This window comes from Panthera tigris, chromosome X (genome assembly GCF_018350195.1).
Source record: "Panthera tigris isolate Pti1 chromosome X, P.tigris_Pti1_mat1.1, whole genome shotgun sequence".
NCBI classification, from domain to species: Eukaryota; Metazoa; Chordata; class Mammalia; order Carnivora; family Felidae; genus Panthera; species Panthera tigris.
Genome location: NC_056677.1, coordinates 59,228,430 through 59,253,350, shown reverse-complemented (window position 1 = coordinate 59,253,350; position 24,921 = coordinate 59,228,430). Strand labels below are relative to the sequence as shown.

The 24,921-nt window shown below is 40.9% G+C and overlaps 1 protein-coding gene across 1 annotated transcript; it reads right to left on the bottom strand.

The window, feature by feature from the left end:
• Positions 1 to 4,966: 4,966 nt before the first annotated feature.
• LOC122235344 (polyadenylate-binding protein 1-like 2) lies at positions 4,967 to 5,801 on the bottom strand. The gene has a single exon (XM_042974297.1). It carries the CDS (start codon positions 5,733 to 5,735, stop codon positions 5,133 to 5,135), a length of 603 nt encoding a protein of 200 aa, XP_042830231.1. The 5' UTR covers positions 5,736 to 5,801; the 3' UTR covers positions 4,967 to 5,132.
• Between the last annotated feature and the right edge of the window lie 19,120 nt (positions 5,802 to 24,921).

The window sequence follows — 24,921 nt, the reverse complement described above, 5'->3', positions numbered from 1 at the left end:
CGGTAAAGAGAAAGAAACTGTCACTATTTGAAGATAACATGATTAATACACATGAAATATCCCGAAGACTCAACTGAAAAACTATTAGAAGTAATGAACAAATTCAGAAAGGTGGCAAGATACAAAATTGATACTCAGAAATTGGCACTGTTTCTATAAACAATGATAAATTAAAAGAGAAAAAAAAACACCATTCACAATTGCACCAAAAATAATAAAATACCTAGGAATAAATTTAACCAAAGAGGATAAGAGCCATTGTACAAAAAGCTATAAAACACTGATAAAAGAAAAGATGACACTAACAAATGGAAAGATATTCCATGATCATGGATTGGAAGAATTAATATTGTGAAAATGGCCACATTACCCAGGGAAATCTAAAGATTCTATGTAATCCTTTTTTAAATACCAACAGAATTTTTCAGAAAACTAGAACAAATAATACTAAAATTTGTATGGAACCACAAAAGACCCCAAATAGCCAAAGGAATCTTGAAAAAAGAAGAACAAAACTATCACAATACCAGATTTCAAGATATACTACAAAACTGTAGTATAACCAAAACACAAAAATACTAACACAAAATAGATACATAGATCAATGGAACAGAATGGAGACACCAGAAATAACCCCACACTTATGTGGTCAATTAATCTATGATAGAAGAGGCAAGAATATACAGTGGAGAAGACAGTCTCTTCAATAAATGATCCTGGGAAAATTGGAGAGCTACACATAAAATGAAACTGTACCACCTTCGAACACCATATACAAAAATAAACTCCAAATGGATTAGGGACTTAAATGTGAAACCTGAAACCATAAAAATCCTAGATGAGAGCATAGGCAGTAATTTCTCTGACTTCAGCCATAACTTTTTTCCTAGATAGGTCTCCCGAGGCAAGGGAAACAAAAGCAAAAAAAATGAAGTATTGGGACTACATCAAAATAAAAAGCTTCTGTGCAACAAAGGAACCAATCAACAAAAGTAAAAAGCAGCCTATGGAATGGGAGAAGATATTTACAAATGACATAACCAATAAAGGGTTAGTTTCCAAATATATAAAGAACTAATACAATTAAACACCATAAAACCAAAGAATCTAATTAAAAATGGGCAGAAGACATGAATAACATTTCTCCAAAGAAGACATATATGGCCAGTTGACAGATGAAAAGATGCTCAACATCACTCATCATTAGGGAAATGCAAATCACAACTACAATGAGAAATCACCTCATGCCTGTCAGGATGGCTAAAATCAACAACTCAAGAAACTACAGGTGTTAGCAAGGATGTGGAGAAAAAGGAACCTTTGTTCATAGTTGATAGGAATGCAAACAAGTGCAGCCACTGTGAAAAACAGTATGGAGGTTCCTCAAAAAGTTAAAAATAGAACTACCCTATGATCCAGAAATTGCACCACTGGGTATTTACCCAAGAGTACAAAAACACTAATTCAAAGGGATATATGCACTGATATGTTTATAGTAGCATTATTTACAATAGCCAATATATGGAGGCAGTCCAAATGTCCATCAATTGATGACTAGATAAAGAAGATGTGGGGTGTGTGTGTGTGTGTGTGTGTGTGTGTGTGTATACATACCATGGAATATTATTCAGCCATAAAAAGAATGAAATCTTGCAATTTGCAATGACATGCATGAAGCTGGAGAGTATAATGCTAAGTGTACTAAGTCAACCAGAGAAAGACAAATATCATATGATCTCTCTCATATGTGGAATTTAAGAAACAAAACAACTAATTAAAGGGGAAAAAAAGAGAGAGAGACAAACCAAGAAACAGTCTCTGAACTACAGAGAACAAACTGATGGTTACAAGAGGGGAGGTAGGTGGGGGAATCGTGAAATAAGTAGTGGGGATTAAGGAGGACACTTGTAGTGATGAGCACCAGGTGTTGTATGGAAGTGTTTTGAATCACTATATTGTACACTTGAAACTAATATAACACTGTATGTTAACTAACTGTATTTAAAATAAAAACTTAAAAACTAAAATGCTTATGAATGGATAATTTGTAAAGGTATATAAAATATGCCTCAACTTCTTCTTACATATATTTTAATGTGCTTAATCTCATGTTTTAAAAATGCACTTGTAAAATGAAGAAATAAAAGAAAAAATGTGCAATTGATTTCAAGGTTACAAAAGTTAAAGCAAAACTTTTTGACCAATTTAAGAAGCTGGGGAGAGATATGTGCTCTCTTTTACAATACTGGTTGATATAAACATTAAGGGAAAAACATCTGGCAAAAACCAAGAAAAACATTTGACATGTCCATATCTATCATTCTGAAATTCCTATAGTAGGAATAGAAAGCAATAAAATGTTCCAAGATATTCAAGTGCAAGTCAGAACCATTAAAAAAATTTTTTTAATGTTTGTTTTTGAGAGAGAGAGAGAGAGAATGAATTGGGTAGGGGCAGAGAGAGAGGAAGACACAGAATCTGAAGCAGGCTCCAGGCTCTCAGCTGTCAGCACAGAGCCCGACACGGGGCTCGAACCCACAAACTATGAGATCATGACCTGAGCTGAAGTCAGACGCTTAACCAACTGAGCTACCCAGGTGCCCCAGAACCATTTTAAACATACCCCAAGGAAGACTGGTTATAGAAATTATAGCTCATCCCTATGATGAAATATTACATTAACAACAGAATTAAGAGAATATTTAATGATTTAGAAATATTGTCCCAGAAAACTGTTATAATGAAAATACCCTCCAATGGAAAAGTGCATATTGTATTATAAAGGTGTGTAGATTTCTATTTATTAAGAATCTATTTTGTCAAGTAGTGGTATTAGGAATGGTATTAGAATTTTTACTTTATTATGTTTCATTAACATTTTTGAAAAAATATTTTCTATTATAATCATGTACAATTTGTATTAAAATGTTTAACATAAATAAAAACAAATGCTACTGTTTCCCTGATAAAATATTGGGGAAATACAGAAATGATTGCAATACCAAGAGCAGAAAATAATACAGATATCTACGTCCTGTTATAATACTGGTGCACCTTACAAGGTCAGCCCATATCCTTTGACAATTCAGTGTTTCTTTCAGCAACGTTTTTATTTTCAGGAAAATATCTTGAATGTTAGCAAAACTTGTGCACTGTGATGAATTTGGCAACTCGGGATAAAGAAAAACGAGTACCAATCTAGATGTTCAAACATTATGAAGTATTAAAAATGTATGTACACATATGCACACCAACACAGACATACAGACTGGATATAAATGTAGGTATGCCTAAGGTATCTATTCATCTATTGAGGCATTGATTCAGTGGAATATTAAGAGGCAGATAAAATCTTTTTAAATGTTTTAAGTTTATTTGTTTATTTTGAGAAGAAGAGAGTGAGGGGAGGAGGGGCAGAGAGAGAGAGATTCCCAGGCAGGCTCTGCTCTGTCAGCGCACAGCCGGATGTGGGGCTCAAACTCACGAACTGTTAGATCATGACCTGAGCTGAAATCAATAGCCAGGCGCTTAACTGACTGAGCCACCCAGGAGCCCCGAGGAAATATTTTTAAAAGTAACTTTAATGACATGAATTGAAATTAAAAGTAGGTGTGTGTATAAACACACACACACACACACACACACACACACACACACACTTTTGTGTGAACAAGCATATATAAAAACCGTAGATACATTCTTATATACATATATGACATAAATGCAAAAAACTACTAAAGAGGTACAGCCAAAAATATTTCAGGTCGTTCTGGAGATGATTACAGACATATACTTGAAATTTTTCAGGAAGATATGGATGGTCATTAAGATTCATTATGGGAACATTAAATTTCTTCTGTTGCCTGCATTTTAATTTTTTCCTGCAATAAAGCCGAATGATGTTTCTGACAATGGGCAAAAGGGCAGTAAGTGGGCACAAGGAAAAGAAGGTGATAAAGGGCATTTAAATCCAGCAAAATAACCTAAAACAGTGAAATACCATTTGCAGCCCATCAAGCTGGCCAAAACACACACACTCCAGCACACACACACATCAATTACAGTGACTAGGAGACTATGCAGGGGGAATGGACATACTCTTTTTACTAGCTGTGCTGGCTGGCATGAATGCAAATCAGTACAATGCTTATGAAGGGGCCATTTGGCAACACACAGGAAAAGTCTCTAAAATATCCTGCAAGGATATTTTATTGTGGATCCTGCAAGTCCACAATTAAGAAGACCATCCGGTATGCTAGCAAAGATTTGGCTTGACAAAGAAGGATTCATTCCTCAGAGTATGCAGTGTTGGGTTTAAACACAAGGAAAGAACTAGGCATCACCTGAATGTCCAACAATGCAGAAATGATTACAGAAGAGTTAAAGATCCATGGATACACTCTGCAGGCACTGAAGACGACATTTAGGAAGCCTGTTGAATAACATGGAAAGAAGTTCAATGGGTTGTGTTTTGTTTGGTTTTAGTTTCTGAAGAAGCAGATTAAGAAACACCACACACGTGAACCATTCTATAACAGTGTGTTAAAAGGGAAGGTGGGGGTGGGGAGTGAGGAAGAGAGGGAGGGAGAAAGAGGGAGAGAGGAGAGACTGGAAAAACAGCACACCAAAAAGTGGTTGCCTCTGGGTAGTAGAATCATGGGGAACAATTACTCTCTGGGTTTTCCCTCATCTGATTTCCTTCTCCTTTCTGATGTTTCTACCATGAAATTGTGTCACCTGTGTAGTGAAGGAAGCGAGAATGAAGTGCTTTTTAAACCAAAGCACAAGGAGAAAAGGCAGCCTATAATCTATCAAGTGGCACAGATTAGCAAGATTATTCACAACGCCCTTGGTGGGTGTGGGGGGAAGGGAGAGGTGGGGAAGACAGAAGGAAGAGGAAGGAGGGAGGAAGAGGAGGAGGAGGGGATGAAAGGAAAGAGGAAGAGAGGAAGAGAGGGGGGAGAGGAGAGGGAGAGAGAGAGAGAGAGAGAGAGAGAGAGAGAGAGAGAAGAGACCTGCACTCCCAGTACAATACAATACACTGCTGGTGGGTTAGGGGGCAAAGAGGGGAGTTGTAAACCGGGTGGGAGCCAAGATTTGGCTCTGCTGGCTGACTGGCTCCTGGCATGTCTTCATCGCAAGGTGGCTTCCTCATCGGTGTCTTCCTCGAAATCCTTGACGTCAGCACTGGTGGACTGCCTAGCCCAGGCTCCCCTTTCGGCCTCTCGTTCTTTATGCGACTTGAATCTCCCAACGAAAATTTTGCGGTAGTTCAGGAACATGCCATTCATCGCATCAATGGCCCGCTCTGCGGACTCCTGCTTCTGGAAGTGCACAAACCCATAGCCCTTGGGCCCCTTCTCGTCGCAGGCCACTTTGCAGGAGAGGATGTTGCCAAACGCCGAGAAGATGTTGTACAGCGCCTTGTTGTCGATGGTCTTGCCCAGGTTCTTGATGAAGACGTTGCCCACCCCACTCTTGCGGAGCGAGGGGTCCCGCTGGGACCACATGATGCGCACGGGCCTGCCCTTGATGACATCAAAGTTCAGGGTTTCCAGGGCCCGCTTGGCGTCCACCGGTTGCTGGTAGTTGACGTACGCGTAGCCCAACGAGCGGCGGGTGATCTTGTCCCTGCAAATGCGGATGGAAAGGATGGGCCCGGCCGGGCTGAACTTCTCGTAGAGCATTGCCTCTGTCACTTCAGGGTGCAGGTCGCCCACGTACAGCGAGGCCATAGGAAAGTCTGGGTTCCCCTCGGAGACCCTGCTGGTCTCCGCATCCGCATCTGCACCCGCGGCTGCAGCCGCCGCGGCCGCCGCCGCCTCCGCGTCCGCCTCCCCCAAGGAGGGCGCCGCAGCCTCCGCTGCTGCTGCTGCTGCTGCTGCTGCTGCTGCTGCTGCTGCAGTGGCGGCGGCGGCGGCGGCGGCGCAGGCAGCTTCAGTCGCGCTAGCCTCCACAACCACTGCCGCCAGGGCAGCCCCCGCCTCCTTCCCCTCTGCTAGGGCGGCCGCCACCTCCCCCCGGGTGGCCTCCGCCACTGCCTCCTCCTCTACTGAGGCCTCGGCCTCCACCTCAGCCTCCACCTCTGCTTCCGCCTCCGCTACGGAGGCCTCCGCCACAGCCTCTGCCACGGTCGCCGCCGCAGCCTCTGCCGCCGCCGCAGCCGCTGCCGCCACCGCCGCCGCCACTTTCGCCGCTGTCGCCACGGTCGCCGGTGCCTCCAGGCCGCTGCCGCGACCTCCCTTCCCGCGAGCTGGGGGGTAGAGAGGCGGGAAAGGACAGGAGGGCGGGTGGCGCCAGCGGGAGCTGGGGCCGGGGACCCGGGGCCAGTCCGAGTCACTTGGGATAGCAAGCGCTGCCAGGAGCGCACCGGTGCGAGTCACCGCAGCCTGCAGCCTGCTGCTGCCGCCGCCTCTCGGTCGTGGGCTAGCGTGCGGGGCGCGGGCGGGCAAGGCGGCGTGTGGTGGGGGACGGGGGGTGTTGGCGTCTGTGGTCCGGGCAGCTGGGAAGGCTTCTGTCTCTTTGGTTCCCCCTGTGGCTGCTGCGGGGCTGTGGGGCCGCGGGCGGTGGGAGGGGGCGGGGATGGGAGCGGGAGCCTGAGGCTTGGGGCGGGGGCGGGGAGAGTCTTCAGTCTCTCAGGTTGCCTGGATATTTATGAAGAGGAAGCCAGGGAAAGGGCTCCACTGTGGACTGGGAAATACGGTTTAGATTTAGAGGGTTGGTTTTGTTTTATCTCCTCCCCCCCCCACCCCCCATAGAACATCTAAATGATTAAATCAAGTGCCTTGCAAGAACGGGTGGGTGGCATTGAGAATACACTTGCCCGGCCTAAACAAAGCCGAGAAAAAAGGTTTTCTCACATTCAAGGGTTCTCCCCGCTTCACCTCATACACACTTTGCAACATCGCTGCCACCAAGGAAACAACACCTATTCTGAGCAGGACCTGGGACCAGTGGCGCAAGCTCCCCCTGTAGCCTGCTGACCCATTTTCTCAGAGATCCCTCCCCCTTTTCCAGCTCTTTCCCTCGTCTGCAACACTTGCAAAAGAGGGAATAAAGAACACAAGGACATGTATTCATTCATTGATAATGCCATGCCACAAATATTTATGGAGCTTGTGCTGGTCCCTAGGGATACAGGGGTCTGGCAAGCAGGACACATAAGCTGGTTTGGGGCTTGCCCTTGGTAATGGACAGTCTGGGTGGGAAACCCTGCCCCTGCTCCAGATTACAGGAGAACTAGGGACATGGGGTTCTTCCACACATCCCCTCCCCAGTTCCTCCCACACACCCAGCCTCAATACGTGCGGCCTGACAGTGGGGGAATCGAGAACACCCTGTCCTTAGTGCTGTCCTCAATGATACCCTGGGCTGGGGACAGGGCCTGGTCCAGAGCCAAGCACTTGTTCATTCTTGGCTCTGCCTTCAAGGTGCTAAGGTTACTAACATGAATCAAGAAATGCACATCCATGTTCAAAACAAAACCAAACCCCCAAATCTCTAGAATGAGGTGCCTGGTGCCACTTCATCGGTAATATTTGTGAAAGCCTTATCAAGTACTTGGCACTGGGAGCTAAGGGACAGGCCATGTGATAAGTGAGCAGTGAGTGTTGATATATTGGAGGTGTGGGGTGGGGTGAGAAAAGGTGAGCTGTGTGTGTTGTGGGAACAGAGAGGCCACAGGGGGCCAAATGCTGAGGGGATAGACAAGTGAGCAACCATGAGAGTAGAGTATAACAGAAGCTAGGGTCCCACTTGCTCCAGAAAGGAGGACCCTGCCACTAACTCTTCCTGGTAGGAGTCAAGTGAGACTGCACAGAAGATGAAACCCTCAATGTGAACCAATGTCGAGACAGGAAGGAAGACATTCCAAACAGAGGGATCTGATTGTGCTCAAGGCCCTGTGGCATGCTAGCACACACAAAGGCACCTCTGGTCATGCCTAATAATCTGGTGTGGGCAGAGCTCATGGTCTCCGAGAGCATATGGCAGAAGATGGAGCTAGAAGGTGTGGAGCCCTGAAAAGCAAGCCAAGGTGCTTGGACTCTGCACCCAAGTCCATGGGCACCACTCAGCACGTTCAAGGAGGCAATCAGTGGGTGTGATTGGATCCTCAGAGTACAAAATAAATATCAATACAGAAATCAGTTAAGAGAGTAGATCTTAAAAGTTTTCATTACCAGAAAAAAATGTGTAACTGTGAGGTGACAGATGTTAACTAAACTTATTGTTCATATCTCTATCTATCTATCTATCTATCTATCATCTAATTATTGTGTTGTACACCTTAACCTCATACAACGCTATATGTCAATTATAGCTCAATAAAGCTGGGCAAAAACAACCCATCAATGCACATATAAGTGTGCATGTGCCTTCCCCTACACACAACTAAGACAGAGATGAGAGAACAAAAAGAAGACAGTCAGATGTGACCAGTTCCAGAAGAGATAGAACAACCATTCCCTCTGTCTCCCCTTTCCCCCATAAATAGGAGTTTCTCACTTACTGTGAGCCAGGCATCGAACTGTGTGGGCTTTGGGGTCAGATATAAAAACGATTGAACCACAGTGCCTTCCCTCAGGACATCTCACTCCACTAAAGCTCAGGCTGCCATACAAATAACAGAATCCCATACAAATAACAGAACAGGAGGGCTATAGGTGCCGCTATGTGATTGGACTATGGTGGCCATGGGATTTCATCTGCCCAGCACATATTGTCTCCTCCCCCTCATTCCTGCCCATCCACATTCTTTGGGGAAATAAAGCCGTTTTCTGTGGTGGCAGCGTTAGCTGGACCTAGGCAGTTGCACATGACAGAACAACCCTGAGCCTTCGGAACTGACCGAGTCACTGTGGGGTGTGAGGCGGTGAGAACTTTCCCAGTGCTGGCAAGAAATCATCCCAAGGTGGCTGAGAAGCAGACACACAGACATATACCTTGCCAGCTTGCAAAATCCAGCCCATCGCCCCTAGACAAGGCTAGTGCGAACAAAGGAAAAGAACAGAGGCGTAGGAAAAGCAGGCTGTACAGCCGATGTTTGACCAAGGTGATCACTGTCACTGCTGTTAAGAGCCATCTCTTGGAAGTCTAGGTTGCTTGTAGGCAGGAGGCAGATGAGCTGTGCCTCACCATTCCAGGTGGCCATCCAAGAGGGTCCCGAGGAGGCAGAGGCCAAGTGGGGAAGCCATGATTGCTGGGGGGGGGGGGGGGGGAGGTAGGGGATATGCAGGTGACGAGAACAACTTCTCAACCCGTTGTTAGGAGACAGAAATGTCAAGCGGGACCAACTCAAGGACCAGGGCTCCACAATATCTCTTCCTCTAGCTTTGATTACAGTTTGGCCCACAGAGCCAACAGAAATCAGTAAGAAAGCAGGACAAAGAGGTTTGAAGAAGTCATGCTATGTCCAGCAAATCCCCAAGCCTGTCAAACCTGAAGACAATCCCTAGACCCCCGTTGCCTCCAGCAACAGCAACGGGGCTAGAAGGGAAGAAGGTGCAAGACTATTCCCTGAGACATGCCAACATTTAGAAGTTCAGTTGAGGATGATAAGCCAGGGGAAGAGTTTGAGAAGGACTGGGTGGTAAAAGGGCTGGCTCCAAACCTGACTTGCATGGTCCAGCCTCAGTGTCCTCACTGAGGTCCTGTTTTCACTGCACGTGCATGGGGGTTGGTTTAAAGAGGCACAGCAAAGACTTTGTGTGCTAGGGTTTAGCTTCTCTTTCTGTTTATTTCTCAATAGAGCTTTAAAAGCAGATAGGTTCAGATACAGAGACATTTCAAGAGTGTTTGGAGCCTGCACTGGTCTTCCATTTCATATGGCTCACTTCCTTCTTCCTATCAGGAGGAAGAAATAGAAAGGAGTGGGGATGCAGTTCAGAGAGCAGGGGAAAAGAGTAGAAAAGAACGGAAGAAGGTAGGGAATGGGGGGTACCAGTGGGGAGAGGGACAGATAAACTCCACGTACAAAAATGAATAAAAAGACCAAAAACAGTGATCTACATAAAGAAGTCTCTTCCCATGAATTTCTCATTGGCATAGCTATAGGAAGGATGCCCAGGGAAAAGACAATGAATACATAACTGTATTTTGGGGTAGGGAAATTGTTTCTGTCAATTCACACTGCCCCCCAAATTCCTACAAATGAAAGTAATTATGAGACACAGGCCAACAAAAAAGCAGCCTTAGGCTTTGATTTATGAAGAATTGGAAAGTGTTTGGATGTGCCCTTGTTATTTAGCAAATCATAACAATGATTATTATATTGTCTTGAATAAATACAACACATTTAGCAAACGGTCTTTGGATCCTTATAAAGTGAAATGTTAAGGAAGACAGATGTGTGGGGCAAGGATGGAGTAGGAATCCGGCCTATAGAAATAAGAGTCTCAGGACATCAGGACATACACAGAAGCACGTTTATCACAGAAAGGCTCACATTGGGCAAACTAGAACACAAAGCAAGCACTCATCATTTGGGAAATGACTGAAGACATTTCAGTGAAGCCAGTCCATGGATTATTATGCATGGATTATTAAGCAAGCATGAATTATGTCCATATGGGTTGATTTAGGGGGACCTCCAAAATATGCTATTATTAAATGAGAAAAAGTAAATTGCAGAGAAGGAAACAGTACCTGGTCCCATTTGTGTATGTGGCAGAGGGCGGGGGGAGGTGGGAAGATATGAGGCTGTGATCTCATACTTATCCATCTGCCTATTTGACATCTCCACCTGGATGTGCCATAGGCATTTCATCCTTAAATGCCAAAAATGGAACTCCTGAACTTCTTTCACCTCCCGATTCCTACTCCGCCTAACTTTGCTCCTTCCACGAATAGCACAGCCACCCATCTAGGTATTCAAATGAAACAAAAATGAAGAGGCACCCCTATTTCCTTCCTCTCCCACATCTTCCTCTGGTCACTCTCCCATCTTTCAGCAATTCGTATCACCTCTACTTCCAAACACCGCTTGAACCTCTCCAAATCAACTGGAGTCCACTATTACGTCTGTCATGGGCTCTGACATAGCCTCCTAACTGGTCGCCTGCTTCCACCAAACTTCCTTCTCCATTCAGTAGCCGGACTGATCTTTCTGAAAAATAAGTGGATTTTCTCGCCTCCGCTACTCAAAACCCCAGAATGTCTCCCCATTTCACTTTGACTAAAGTACAAACTCCTCAATGTGGCTTAAATATAATGAGCTGCATGACTCAGCCCTTGCCACCCTCCCCATTCTCACTTTTCTATATCCTGATCATTGTGGGCCTTCTCAGAATACTCTTGACTGTCTGCTCCAGGATCCAAGCTTGATTCTTTTTGGGGGCTTCTGCCTACCCCAATCTGTCTTTCTCTATACTTTTGAAATCATGAACAGGTTTTTAACATACAGAAAGTTACAGCGGGTCACAGAACACTCACCCAAACACACGTCACTTAGGATGAAAAAACAAACAAACAAACAACAACAACAACAAAAACCCAAAACATAGCTGCCATCCCCTTTAGAGCTCTACCCAACCCCATTCCCCTCTGTCCCCCGGCCCACCTCCCGCAACCTCAATAGGGCACATGCCTAAGTCACTTCGGGGTGTGACTAAAGGCAAGAGACAAGCAAGTCTTCAGTTTCTTCCTCTTGTTTCTTTTTCTCTCCTCTTACCCCTCACTCTTTCCCTGAGGTCGAGCATTTCTTTGATGACCCTTTGCTCCTTGTCCCTCAGAAGCAGACAGGGTCTGCAAAAAGGGAACATAATTGGTGATATATTTGGGCTCAGGATGGTCATGAGAAATGAAGAAGCCTATACTCCCACCAGTTATTGTATAGTCCTAAATTTCCTGGGCCTAGATTCCTCAAAGAAGATGGGCCTTGGAGTCAAATGGACTTGTAGGCAGAATCCCAGAGCAAAACACTTAACCACTTGGAACCTCAGTATGTGCTCTGAGTTTGAATTTCAGAAACTCTAATTCAGGTTCTTAGGAAATTTCCTTTATAACAAGTAGTTTTGCCCCAGCCCCACTTAGGAGCCAAGAACAAGGGCTCTCTTGACTGATGATTTTTATATAGTGTTTCAGGTATTTTTGTCCCTGGGAATCAATTCTCCTTCCAAAGTATGCTGACAATTTTAACTAATGCCCTTCATTGTCATGATCTTAGGCAGTTTACAGACATGATCTTACAAAAATATACCTATAGATATGCCCCAGGCCATGACTTACTAGCTGTGCTTACCTTGTTCAAGTTCCTTTACCTTTTTCGTTTGTTTCTTTAGCTTTGGCGTCTTCATCCATACGAGGGGATAGTTATAAGGATGAAAAGTGATAATATATGGACAATGTTTTTCACAGTGCCTGGCATGCATTCAATGCCCAACACAAGAGATTCCTTATTAATGTCACTTCCTTCCATCTTGAGGATATCCTTGTTTAGCTCGTTTTTGAAGGCCCAGTGTCTTTCCTTTCTGATGTCCAAGGAAGCCTGGCCTTTTCTCTCTAACCAGGAGCAAAGTGTCAGTTCAGAGCGAGTCTGATTCTCTGAGTGACAGTCCAGCTTAGAGCTGGATTTTACTCTACGCAACTGCCTGATTTGCCAGCCTGAGCTCACTTTTCTTATACCCTCATTCAGTTATCCTGGGCTTAGAAACTTTCTACAATCCATCTATTTACTCTTCCTGAGCTCCAAGGACTTCACGAGTCAACGCATGAAAGCATGCCATTTTTCTGTCGTCAAGAACACCACCCAGAAGATTTTATAATACTATCTCAGCAATATAGGGTATTGAGTCATGAGTGAAGTTTCCCTCCACTGCTATGCATCCCTTCAAGCACCTTTTTGGGGGACATTTTGAACATAAATTACTGTAAGACAATACATTCCTCCAAGTGCTGTAGGATACTGAATGTATTTTGATGTCTTCGTGACATCTCTGGAACACTGCTTTCAACATTCACAATTATGCTGCGACACATTTATGGGTTATGGATGTGTGAGTGGCTGATTCTCAGTACTATGAATTGTTGAGCAATTTAAGTTCCCAATCTATATAATAAATGTAAAATGAAATCTCCTTCCATATGGTAAAGTCTTGCTAAGGTCATGACAGCTAACTATGGGATTTTCTCCCAAACATACACACCATCTTTTAAAAACCATTCTTTAAATAAAAAAGGAAAAGAAGGGGCACCTGTGTGGCTCAGTTGGTTAAACATCTGACTCTTGAATTTGGCTCAGGTCATGATCTCATGGTTTGTGAGATCAAGCCCCGCGTCGGACTCTGTGTTGACAACCTGGAGCCTGCTTGGGATCTCTCTCTCTCTCTCTCTCTCTCTCTCTCTCTCTCCCTACCCCTCTCTCTCTCTCTCCCTACCCTGATCTCCAAATGAATACATAAATAAATACATAAATACATAAGGAAAAGAAAAAGAAAGAATGAAAAACGAATGAAAAATGAAAAAAAAAGAAATGAAAGGAAATCATGCACATGATAAATAAAATAGCGATGGCCAGAAAGTACAAAAGAGCTTATGATGAAAGCAAAGGTTGGAGACCCCATCACTTCTCAACCCCTTGTCGTGCTTTCCAGGGTAGACCATTTTAACAATTCCTGTTTCCATTGTTCTGGAAGTTACCTTCTTACATCTAGATAAAGTGCTTAATCTGCTATTTCAGTAATTCATCAACTTCAGACATCATCAAGTGACCACATTCTGCTTACAGAGGAGAATTTAACTCATGGTGTCTGTCTTCAGTCTGCCCTCACTCTCTCTTGGTTTTTATACCTTCTTTTGATTTTTGTTTCCTCTATTGGTGACTCTAGTTAACTTTAAATAATATCCGTAGCCCTCAGTTTTTTGCATATACCTTAGTCAGTTTACCTTGATTTTCTATAAAATGAGTATATTGCCATGCTTATCCTTCCCTTCCCTCAACTTCTTTTCCTCCTTTATACCTTCTCTTCTAATCAGACTCATAATCATTTACATCCACTTCTGGAAACCTAATCAAGTCTTTTCTGCTTTGAAAACGCAAGACAGCCTTTTACCTTTCAATGAATCTCCAATAATGTTGACCACAGAGCCACATTTCTTCACTGAGTGCAGGCTGGGCCACTAGAAGGAGATTAATCCTAGTATCAAGTTCAAATCCTCCCTTTTACCTTATTCTGTTAATTTCTAAAAGGTATGCTGCATTTGAGTTTGATTTATAGTTGACTTATGCATCAAACTCCCTCCTTCTCCTGCTTTCTCTTTCCCTCTCTTTCTTTCTCTTTCTCTTTGTCTCTGTCTCTCTCTGTCTCTCTCTGTCTCTCTCTCTCTCTCTCTCTCTCTCTCTCTCTCTCTCTCTCACACACACACACACACACACACACACACACACGCTAAATGGCTGCCAGGCAATTGATCATTAAACAATTTAATCTTATAACAACTTATGACATGGGTGTTATTATAATCTTCATTTTACACCTGGGAAAACTTTGGTAGCAAGTATTTAAATAACCTGCCAAGGTCTCACAGCATGTAAGGGACAGAGTCTGGGATTTGATTCAAAGAAAGACAGTCTCATTCCAGAATTGCTATTGGTGACCACTGTGTTATTCTTCACTACATGTCTCCCTTTTGGTTTATCAGAACCACAAATATACCCCAAAACAGCATATATATACACAAATATGCTGTTAAAACAGGTGGAACAGTGCACATAGATATATGAATAGCGGTTGGCAATCCATCCACTTCCAGAAACAACCTTCACCAATCCCAGACTCTGGGGTTACACAAAACAATATTGTCTGTTTTTGTTTTTTCTCTTTACATTTCTCTCAAGCTCATAAAAATCTATAAAACCAGGCTTATACAAATGTATAGAAACAGGTTGACATTTTCCAGAGTAGTTTTCTTTTTCTTATTTCTTTTTCTTTTTCTTTTTTTTTTTTTTTTTTTTGGTCAAAGTGGCATCATACATTTCACAATTTTCTGCAACTTTCTACGTTCACAGAACAGGTTAGTACATGCAGATCAAGTTAATTCTATTGTATTAAAGTCTGCATTAATGACAAACAAATTTATGCAGCAATGCCCCGATCATTCCATGTTTTATTTTTGCAGACAGATGTCATTTTTACCTTTGCTCCCTTTTCTGTGATGTGCCTTAATTTTTCTCAGCCTGCTTTTAAGAATTTCTCTTTATTTTTATTTTCAAGGCAATTGGTTTCTGGTGGGTCTTAAATTCAAAGACCATCTTGGAGCTGTGAGGTTTTGCTTTGCCTCATATTTGGAACATTTTCTACCATTGTATCTTCAAATGTTTTCCTGTCCATTGCTCCCTTTTTATTATTCAGGGGCACCAATTATATGTAGGTTTGGTGAATCGATAATGTCCCACAGGTCAATGAGGCTCTTTCCGTTTATGTTTGTTTGATGTTTCACTTTTTATTTTTATTTTGTTTTTTAAATTTTTATTTAAATTCCAGTTAGTTAACATACAATATAATACTAGTTTCAGGTGTACAATTTAGTGATTCTGTGCTTCCATACAACACCCAGTGCTCATCATAAGTGTACTCCTGAATTCCCATCACCTATTTAACCCATCCCCCCATCCTAGCCCCCCTCTGGCAACTATCAGATCATTCATTGTTCTCTGTAATTAGTAGTCTCTCTTTCTCTTTCTCTGTCTTCCTCTCTCTCCCTCTTACTTTCACCTTGCTTGTTTGTTTTGTTTCTTGAATTCCATATGAGTGAAACCATAGGGTGTCTTACTGACTGACTTATTTTGCTTAGCATTACAGTCTTTAGCTCCATCCATGTCATTGCAAATGGCAAGATTTCATTCTTTTCTATGGCTGAGTAATAATCCAGTGTGTGTGTGTGTGTGTGTGTGTGTGTGTGTGTGCGCGCGCGCACACGCATATATACACATACATACATACCACCTCTTCTTTACCCATTTATCATTTGATGGACACTTGGGCTGCTTCCATATCTTGCTATTGTAAATAATGCTGCTATAAACATAAGGATGCATGTATCCCTTTGAATTAATGTTTCTGTATTCTTTGAGTAAATACCCAGCAGGGCGATTGCAGGATCATAGGGTAGTCCTATTTTTAATGTTTTGAAGAACCTCCATACTGGTTTCCACAGTGGCTGCACCAGTTTGCAGTCCCACCAACAGTACACGAGGCTTCCTTTTTACCATATCCTCTCCAACAACTGTTGTTTCTTGTGTTGTTGATTTTAGCCACTCTGACCAATGTGAGGTGATATCTCCTTGTAGTTTTGGTTTGCATTTTCTGATGATAAGTGATGGTGAGCATCTTTTCACGTGTCTTTTGGCCATTTGCATGTCTTCTGTAGAGAAATATCTGTTCATGTCTTTTGCCCATTTTTTAATTGGGTTATTTGCTTTTGGGGATTTTATTTTAAAATTTCTTTATATATTTTGGACACTAGCCCTCTATTGGATATGCCACTGGCAAATATCTTCTCCCATTCCATAGGTTGTCTTTTAGTTTTGTTGATTGTTTCTTTCACTGGCAGAACCTTTTCATTTTGATGCAGTCCCAGTAGTTTATTTTTGGTTTTGTTTCCCTTGCCTCTGGAGACATATCTAAAAAGATGTTGCTAGAGACAGTTTCAGAGAAGTTATGGCTGTGTTCTGTCCCAGGATTTTTATCGTTTGAGGTCTCACAGTTAGGTCATTGATCCATTTTGAATTTATTTTTGCATGTGGTATAAGAAAGTGGTCCGGTTTCATCCTTTTACATGTTGCTGTCTGCTTTTCCCCCACACCATTTGTTGGAGAGACATTCTTTTTCCCACCAGATAATCTTTCCTGTTCTGTCAAAGATCGACCAGTTGGTTGTAGGTTCATTTCTGGTTTATTTATTCTGTTCCATTGATCTGTGTGTCTATTTTTGTGCCAGTCCCATACTGTTTTTGATCTCTACAGCTTTGTCATATAACTCAAAGTCCGTAATTGTGATGCCTCCACCTTTGCTTTTCTTTTTCAAGGTCGCTTTGGCTATTCAGGATCTTTTGTGTTTCCATACAAATTTTAGGATTGTTTGTTCCAGTTCTGTGGAAAACATGATTGGTATTTTCATAGCGATTGCATTAAATGTGTAGATTCCTATGGGTACTATAGACATTTTAACAATATTTGTTCTTCCGATCCATGAGCATGGTACGCCCTTCCATTTGTTTGTGTCATCTTCAATTTCTTTCATCAGTGTTTTGTAGTTTTTAGAGTACAGGTCTTTCACCTCTTTGACTAGGTTTATTCCTAGGTATCTTATTATTTTGGGTGTAATTGTAAATGGGATTGTTTTCTTAATGTCTCTTTCTGATGCTTCATTATTGGTGTATAGAAATGCAACAGATTTCTGTATGTTGATTTTGTATCCTGAGAGTTTACTTAATTCATTTATCAGTTCTAGCCATTTTTTGGTGGAGTTTTTAGGTTTTTCTGTATATAGTATCATGTCATGTGCAAATGGTGAAAGTTTGACTTTTTCCTTACCGATTTGGATGTCTTTTATTTGTTTTCCCAATCTGATTGCTGTGGCCAGCATTTCCAGTACTATGTTGAACAAAAGTGGTGAGAGTGGACATCCTTGTCTTCTTCATGGCCTTCAGGGAAAAGCTCTCAGGTTTTCCCCATGAAGGACGATGTTAGCTGTAGGCCATTCATAAATGGCCTTTATTATGTTAAGGTATGTTCTCTGCAAACCTATTTTTTGAGGGTTTTCATCACTAATGGATGTTGAACTTTGGCAAATTGCTTTTTCTGCTTCTGTTGAGAGGATCATATGGTTCTTATCCTTTCTCTTATTGATGTGCTATATCACACCGATTGATTTCCGAACGCTGAACCACATTTGCAACCCAGGAATAAGTCCCACTTGATCATGGTGGATGATTTTTTAAATGCATTGTTGAATTTGGTTTGCTAGTATTTCATTGAGAAATTTTGCATCTATGCTCATCAAGGATATTGGCCGGTAGTTCTCTTTTTTAGCAGTGCCTTTATCAGTTTTTGAATCAGGATAATTCTGGCCTCAAAGAATGAATTAGGAAATTTCCCTTCCTTTTCTATTTTTAGGAATAGTTTAGGAAGGACAGAAATTAACTTTTCTTTAAATGTTTGATAACGTTGGCCTGTGAAGCCATCTGATCTTGGACTTTTGTTCGTTGGGAGTTTTTTGATTACTGATTCAATTTATTTGCTGGTTATCAGTCTCTTCAAATTTTCTCTTTCCTCCTATCTCAGTTTTGGTAGTTTATATGTTTCTAGGAATTCATCCATTTCTTCTAGAATGTCCAATTTGTTGGCATATAGTTTTTCATAATATTCTCTTCTGATTGTATTTCTGAGGTGTGGGTTGTTATTTCTCCTGTCTTATTTGTGATTTTGTTTCTGTCCTTTCTCTTTTTTCTTGATAAGTCTGGCTAGAGGTTTATCAATTTTATGGAGTTTTTCAAAGAACCAGATCCTGCTTTCATAGACCTGTTCCTTTTTCTTTCCTTGTTTTGATTGGTTTGTTTGTTTGTTTGTTTGTTTGTTTGCTTGTTTCTGTATGGTTTTTTTCTGCTCTAATCTTTATTATTTCCTCCCCTTTGATGGTTTGGGGTTTTCTTTTTTCTTTGTTTTTGGTGTAAGGTTAGGTTGTTTCTTTGAAAGTTTTCTTGCTTCTTGATGTAGGCCCGTGTTGCTAGAAACTTCCCAGTTGGGACCATTTCTGCTGCATCCCAAAGGTTTTGGACCGTTGTGTTTTCATTTTCATTTGTTCCCATGTACTTTTGGATTTCTTCTTTGATTTCCTGGTTCACCCATTCATTGTTTAGTAGCATGTTATTTAGCCTCCATGTGTTTGTGGTCTTTTCAGATTTTTTTTCTTGTGGCTGACTTCTCATTTCAAAGTTTGTGGTCAGAAAAAATGCATGCTATAACTTTGATCATCTTGAATTTGTTGAGGCTAGTTTTGTGGCTTAATATGTGATCTATTCTGGAGAATGTTCCATGTGCACTTGAAAAGAATGTGTATTCTGCTGCTTTAGGATGGAATTTTCTGAATATATCTGTTGAATCCATCTGTTTCAGTGTGCCATTCAAAGCCATTGTTTCCTTGTTGATTTTCTGCTTAGATGATGTGTCCATTGATGTCAGTGTGGTGTTAACATCCCCTACTATATCCATTAGTTCCTTTATGTTTGTTATTGACTGTTTTATGTATTTGGGTGCTCTCCCACGTTGGATGCATAAATATTTACAATTGTTATATCTTCTTGTTGGATTGTGCCTTTTATTATTATATAACCTCTTTCTTTGTCTCTTGCTACAGTCTTTGTTTTAAAGTCCATTTTTGTTCGATATAGGTATTGCTCTTCATGGAGATTCTTTTAAATGTGGTATCAAAATTTGGTTTTTAGTTGAATCTTCTTAATGGCCTGTGGTGTTGAACATGCATTCCTGTGCTTATTTCCCATCCACGTATCTTCTTTAGTGAACCATCTGTTCTGATCTTTTGCCCACATCTAGCTTGGTTGTTTTTTTCCTTCATATTGAGTTTCGAAAGTTCTCTCTTTATATTCTAGATAACAGCCCTTGATCAGATTTATGTTGTACCTAAGAAAGCTAGGCCTAACCCAAGGTCAGAAGAGATTTCTGTTTGCTTTCTTCTGGAATTTTCGTAAGCTTACATTTAGGTTTGTGATCCATTTTGAGTCATTTTTTGCCCATATATAGTATGAGGTATTGATCAATGCCCACATCTGGGGAATAGAAATATCTGATTGTGTTAGCACCACTTCTTGAACCATGATACTTTCTACACTGAATTGCCTTTGTGTCTATGCCAAAAATTAGTTGTCCTTACATGGGTGGGTTTATTTCTGCATCATCTCTTCTGTTCTAATGACCCATTTGTCTTTCTTTATGCCAATATCACAGTTTTTTGATAACTGTTACTTGGTAGTAAGTCTTGAAATAAGGTAGTGTTAACTTTACACCTTTGTTCTTCTTTTCTAAGGTTATATTGGCTGTCGTACATCCTTTGTAATCCCATATGAAATTTAGAATATTATTGTCAATTTCTACACAAAATTCCTTATGGGATTTTGAATGGCATTGTGTTGATTCTATGGATGAATTTGGAGAGAACAGACATGTTAATTATATTGCATTTCCTGACACAATGAACATGAAATATCTTCCCATTTACTTGTGTTTCCTTTAATTTCTCTCAACAGTAGTTTCATCCCTAAGTATTTCATAGTTCAACATTTTCTGACGTAGTTGAAAATGTATTTCAATTTTTCACCACTTGTTACATTATATACAAATACAACTGACTTTTGCATGTTGATTCTGTATCATGTCCTGCAACCTGGCTAAACTCTGAGTCTAGTTACTCGTGTGTGTGTGTGTGTGTGTGTTCCTTAAGATTTTACATGTATCAGGCCATGACATCTTCAAAGAGAGATCGTTTTATTTCTTCCCTTCCAATCTGGGTGCCTTTGTCTTTTCTGCCTTTTTGCCCTGGCAAGACCCTTCATAGAAGTGGTGAGTGTGGACAACAGTCTTGTGCGTGATCTCAGGAGGGAATAATTCAGTCTTTCACTGTTAAGTATGATGTTAGCTATAGGATATTTATAAGTGTCCAGTGTCTGGTTGAGTGAGCTCCTTTCTCTTCCCAGTTTGGTGACAGCTTTAATCATGGAATGGTGTTGGATTGTGTAAATGCTCTGTTGAGATGATCATATGGTTTCTCTGATTTTAGTTTGTTAACATAGTGAATTGCATTGTCTGATTTTTGAAAGACAGGTGAACCTCATATTCCTAGGACAAACCCCCTTTGCTAATGATGTGTTATTTTTAAAAGATATATTGTTTAGATTTTATTTGTTAACATATTGCTTAGTAATTTTCCATCTTGTCCATGACTGATGTTGGTCTATACTTTTTCTTTCTTTTAATGTCTTTTTTTCTGGATTTTGGTGTCAGAGTGATGCTGGCATGGATAGAATGTGTATGAACATTACAATGAAGTTATCTGAAAGGAGTTATGTTACCTTGGTACTATGTGTTCCTTCAGGGTTTGGGGCATTTCACCAGTGGGCCTATCTGCTGTTTTCTTTGTGGGAATATTTGTAATTATAATTCAGTTCCCTTAGTAAATACAAGACTTTTCAGGTTATGTATTTTTTATTGAATGAACTTTGGTAGTGTGTATGATTCAAGAAATCTGTACATTTTATCCAAGTTGTCAAATTTACTGGCATAGAGTTTTTTCACAATATTTCCTTATTACCATTTTAATATCTGTAGGTTCTGTCTTGATGTCATCTGCTTCATTGTGATATTGGTAATTTGTGTCTTCTCTCTCTTTTCCCTGAACAGTCAACCTAAAGGCTTATTAGGTTTATTAATTTTCTCAAAGTAAATAGCTTTTATTTCATTGATTTTCTCTATTGTTTTCCCGTTTTCTGCTCTGATATTTACTATTCCCTTTCTTTACTTTGGTTTGGATTTGGCTTTACCTTGGTTTGAATTTTCCCTCCTTTTTTTTAATGTTTACTTATTTATTTTGAGAGAGAGGAAGAGAGAATGGGGGAGGGCAGAGAGAGAGGAGAGTGATAATCCCAAGCAGGCACCAGGCTGTCATCTCAGGAGCCCGATGCAGGGCTCCATCTAGCAAACCGTGAGATCATGACCTGAGCCAAAATCAAAGGTCAGACGCTTAACTGACTGACCCACCCAGGTGCCCCTGAATTTTCCCTCCTTTCCCAAAGTGGAATATGACATCATTGATCTGGGACTTTTCTTCTTTCCTTTATGTATAAATTCTGTTTCTTTTAGACAACATAGAGTTGGGTCTTGTATTTTTATCCACTCTGACTATATGCCTTTGAATTAGTGTATTTACCATTCACATTTCACATGGTTATTCACATAGTTAGAGTAATATCTATTACATATGTAACTGTTTTCTATTCTTTTCACTTGTCCTTTCTTTTTTTTCCTCCCGCTCTTTTACTGCCTTCTCTGGGATCAACTGAGCATTTTATATGATTCCATTTGATCTCCTTCTTTAGCATATCAATTTTGTGTTAAAAATTTTTAATTGACTTTTTAAGTAGGCTTCATGCTCAGCACAAAGCCCAGCATGGGGCTTGAACTCATGACCCTGAGATCAAGACCTGAGCTGAGATCAAGAGTCGGATGCTTAACCGACTGGGCAACCCAGGTGCCCCTATGCTTTAAAATTGTTTTAAATGATTACCTCAGAATTTGTAACACCTGATCAAAGTCTATCTTCAATTAATACTATGCTGCTTCATGCATGATGCAGGTACCTTTAACACAGTTTCTCTGATTTTCCCTGTTTCCCAGAGTTTTTCCTGATTTCTCCCTCTGGTCCCTCATGGCAATGCTGTCATTTACTCCACTTATCAGTATGCTATAATCGTTGAATGCATTGCTATTATTACTTTAAATGATCAGTTAGCTCTTAGATGAGCTAAGAATAAGGACAATCAATGAATTTCTTTCACTTTCATTGATTCCTTTTTCCATGTTCTTCCTTCCGTTATGTAGATCTGAGTTTTTGACCTTTACTATTTTCCTTCTCTCTGAGGAACTTCTTTTAACATGTTGTGCACAATAAGTCTGCTGTCAATGAATTCCCACAGTTTGGGTTTATCTGGGGAAGTTTTTATTTTGTTTTCATTTTTCAAGAACAATTTCACTAGATATAGATTGCTCAATTGCTGGATTTTTCTTTCTTTCAGCATTTTAACTATGTCACTCCACTCTCTTCTTGTTTACATGGTTTCTGACCAGAAGCCCAGTGTGATTATCATTGTTCCTCTATACTTAATGACATTTCCCTGACTCTCCTGGCTTCTTTCCAGGTTTCGTCCATTGTCTGGTTTGTTTGTTTGTTTGTTTGTTTGTTTTTGCAGCCTGAATATAACATTCTGTTTTTTGTTCTGTTTTGTTTTGTTTCACATTTATACTGCTTGGTGTTCTCTGAGCTTCCTGGGTCCATGTTTTGGTGTCTGTCATTAACTTTGGAATATTCTCAGCCATCATTACATCAAATATTTCTTTGCTCCATTTTCTTTTTCTTCTGCTCTTGGTGTTCCAATTATGTTTGTGTTGCTCGTTTTCAATTTATCCTACAATATTTCAATGGTATGTTACTTCTTAAATATTTTTTCTTTGTATTTCAGTTAGTTTGCAAAGTTTCTAAGGACATATCTTCTTTTTTTAATATAATTTATTGTCAAATTGGCTTCCATACAACACCCAGTGCTCTTCAAGCACACTAATTATTTCATCAGTTGTGTCCAGTATACATCAAAGGCATTTTTCATACCTTTTAGCATTTTTACTTTTCAGCATTTACGTTTGACTCTTTCTCACAGTTTCCATCCTTCTGCTTACAATACCATTTGATCTTGCATGTTGTGTTTTTTTTTTTTTCCATTAGAGCTCTTAATACATTCATGATGGTTTCTTTAAATTCCCTGTTTGTGTCTTTGAAAGTATGAACCGTGGCTGATGTTAGGCTCAGGGGAAAGACTCTAACCCTGTGACTGGTGGGTTGTGTGTCTCTAACAAGGTCTTGGCCTCTGCTCTATAGAGCTCAAAAGAAAGACTTATACCCTGTGCAATATACAAGTGCATCAGGTGGTTGCTCATTAAAAAGCAGTTGTTAGAGAATTAAAAACTACAAGGATGGAAAAGAGGGGGGAGAGTAGCCATGCTGAGCTCTGTATTTACTAGGACGCTTAACTCCCTCTGATGATGGCGCTGCCTTATGCTTCTTTCACACACATCCTGATCCTCAGCATTGTAGGTTGAAAGAGAAAACACCCATTGTGTCCTGTGGCAAAAAATGTTTATAAAAAGGGACCTGAATGCCTTACCCCCAAACTTCTTACTAGGCCAGAAGATACCAAGATCCTACTAATTAATTGTAAGACAGTGAATCTGGGTAGGTCCTCTTAAGTGCTGAAGCATATCAACATGCCAAAGGGATACTCTGCACTCTGCTGTTGGCTGAGGCCCAAGATCTCTAAAGCTAGTAAGCTAGAAAGCATAAAGGATTCTCCTAATTCTAATGATATTGATTGGGACTCCCTGGGGGAAGAATTTGTGGTAGGCTGATAAGGTCCTCCCAAGATGTACACATCCTATTGCTGAACCTTGAATGTTACCTTGCATGGCAATGACTTTGAAGATGCGATTAAGTTAAGGATCTTGAGATTTGGAAACTGTGCTGGATCACCCGAGTGGTCCCTAAATGCAATCACAGGCATCCCTGTAATAGGGAGCCTAGGGAGATTTCATATAGAAGAAGAGAATGCAGTGTGATCACAGAGGCCACAAGCCAAGGAATGCAAGTAGCCACCACAAACTGAAAGAAGAGATTGCCTGCTAGAGCCTCTGAAAGGAGCACAATCCTGTAGACGCCTTGAGTTCAGCCCAGTGAAATTTATTTCAGAGTTCTTGCCTCAAAACTGTGCAAATATAATTTGTTGTGGTGGTAAGCCACTACGTTTGTGGTGATTTGTTACAGAGGCCTCATGAAACTAAAATAAGAGTTTACCAACATGAGCTGAGGAGAGAAAATCTCCCTGAAGCATATAGTATAACCATCCAAACATAAACATTTTAAGGAAGAGTGAACTGGAATAGAGGTCTAGGTTTAATTTGAATGGAAATTCAAAAAAAATTTAAAAATTTTGAGCAATTAGTAGATGAAAGGATACTGATTGGTTCCTTTGCTTATATAATGCTGGCTTTAAATTAACCTCAACTTCTGCCTAGATGAACTTGGCTGATATATCTTCTATTCTTCAAATTAGTAATTTCTTCTGGGATCCACTAGACTAATGGAAATA

Excerpts from the sequence above, each read along its gene's own strand:
- LOC122235344 (XM_042974297.1), bottom strand. The coding sequence starts at position 5,735 with ATGGCCTCGCTGTACGTGGGCGACCTGCACCCTGAAGTGACAGAGGCA.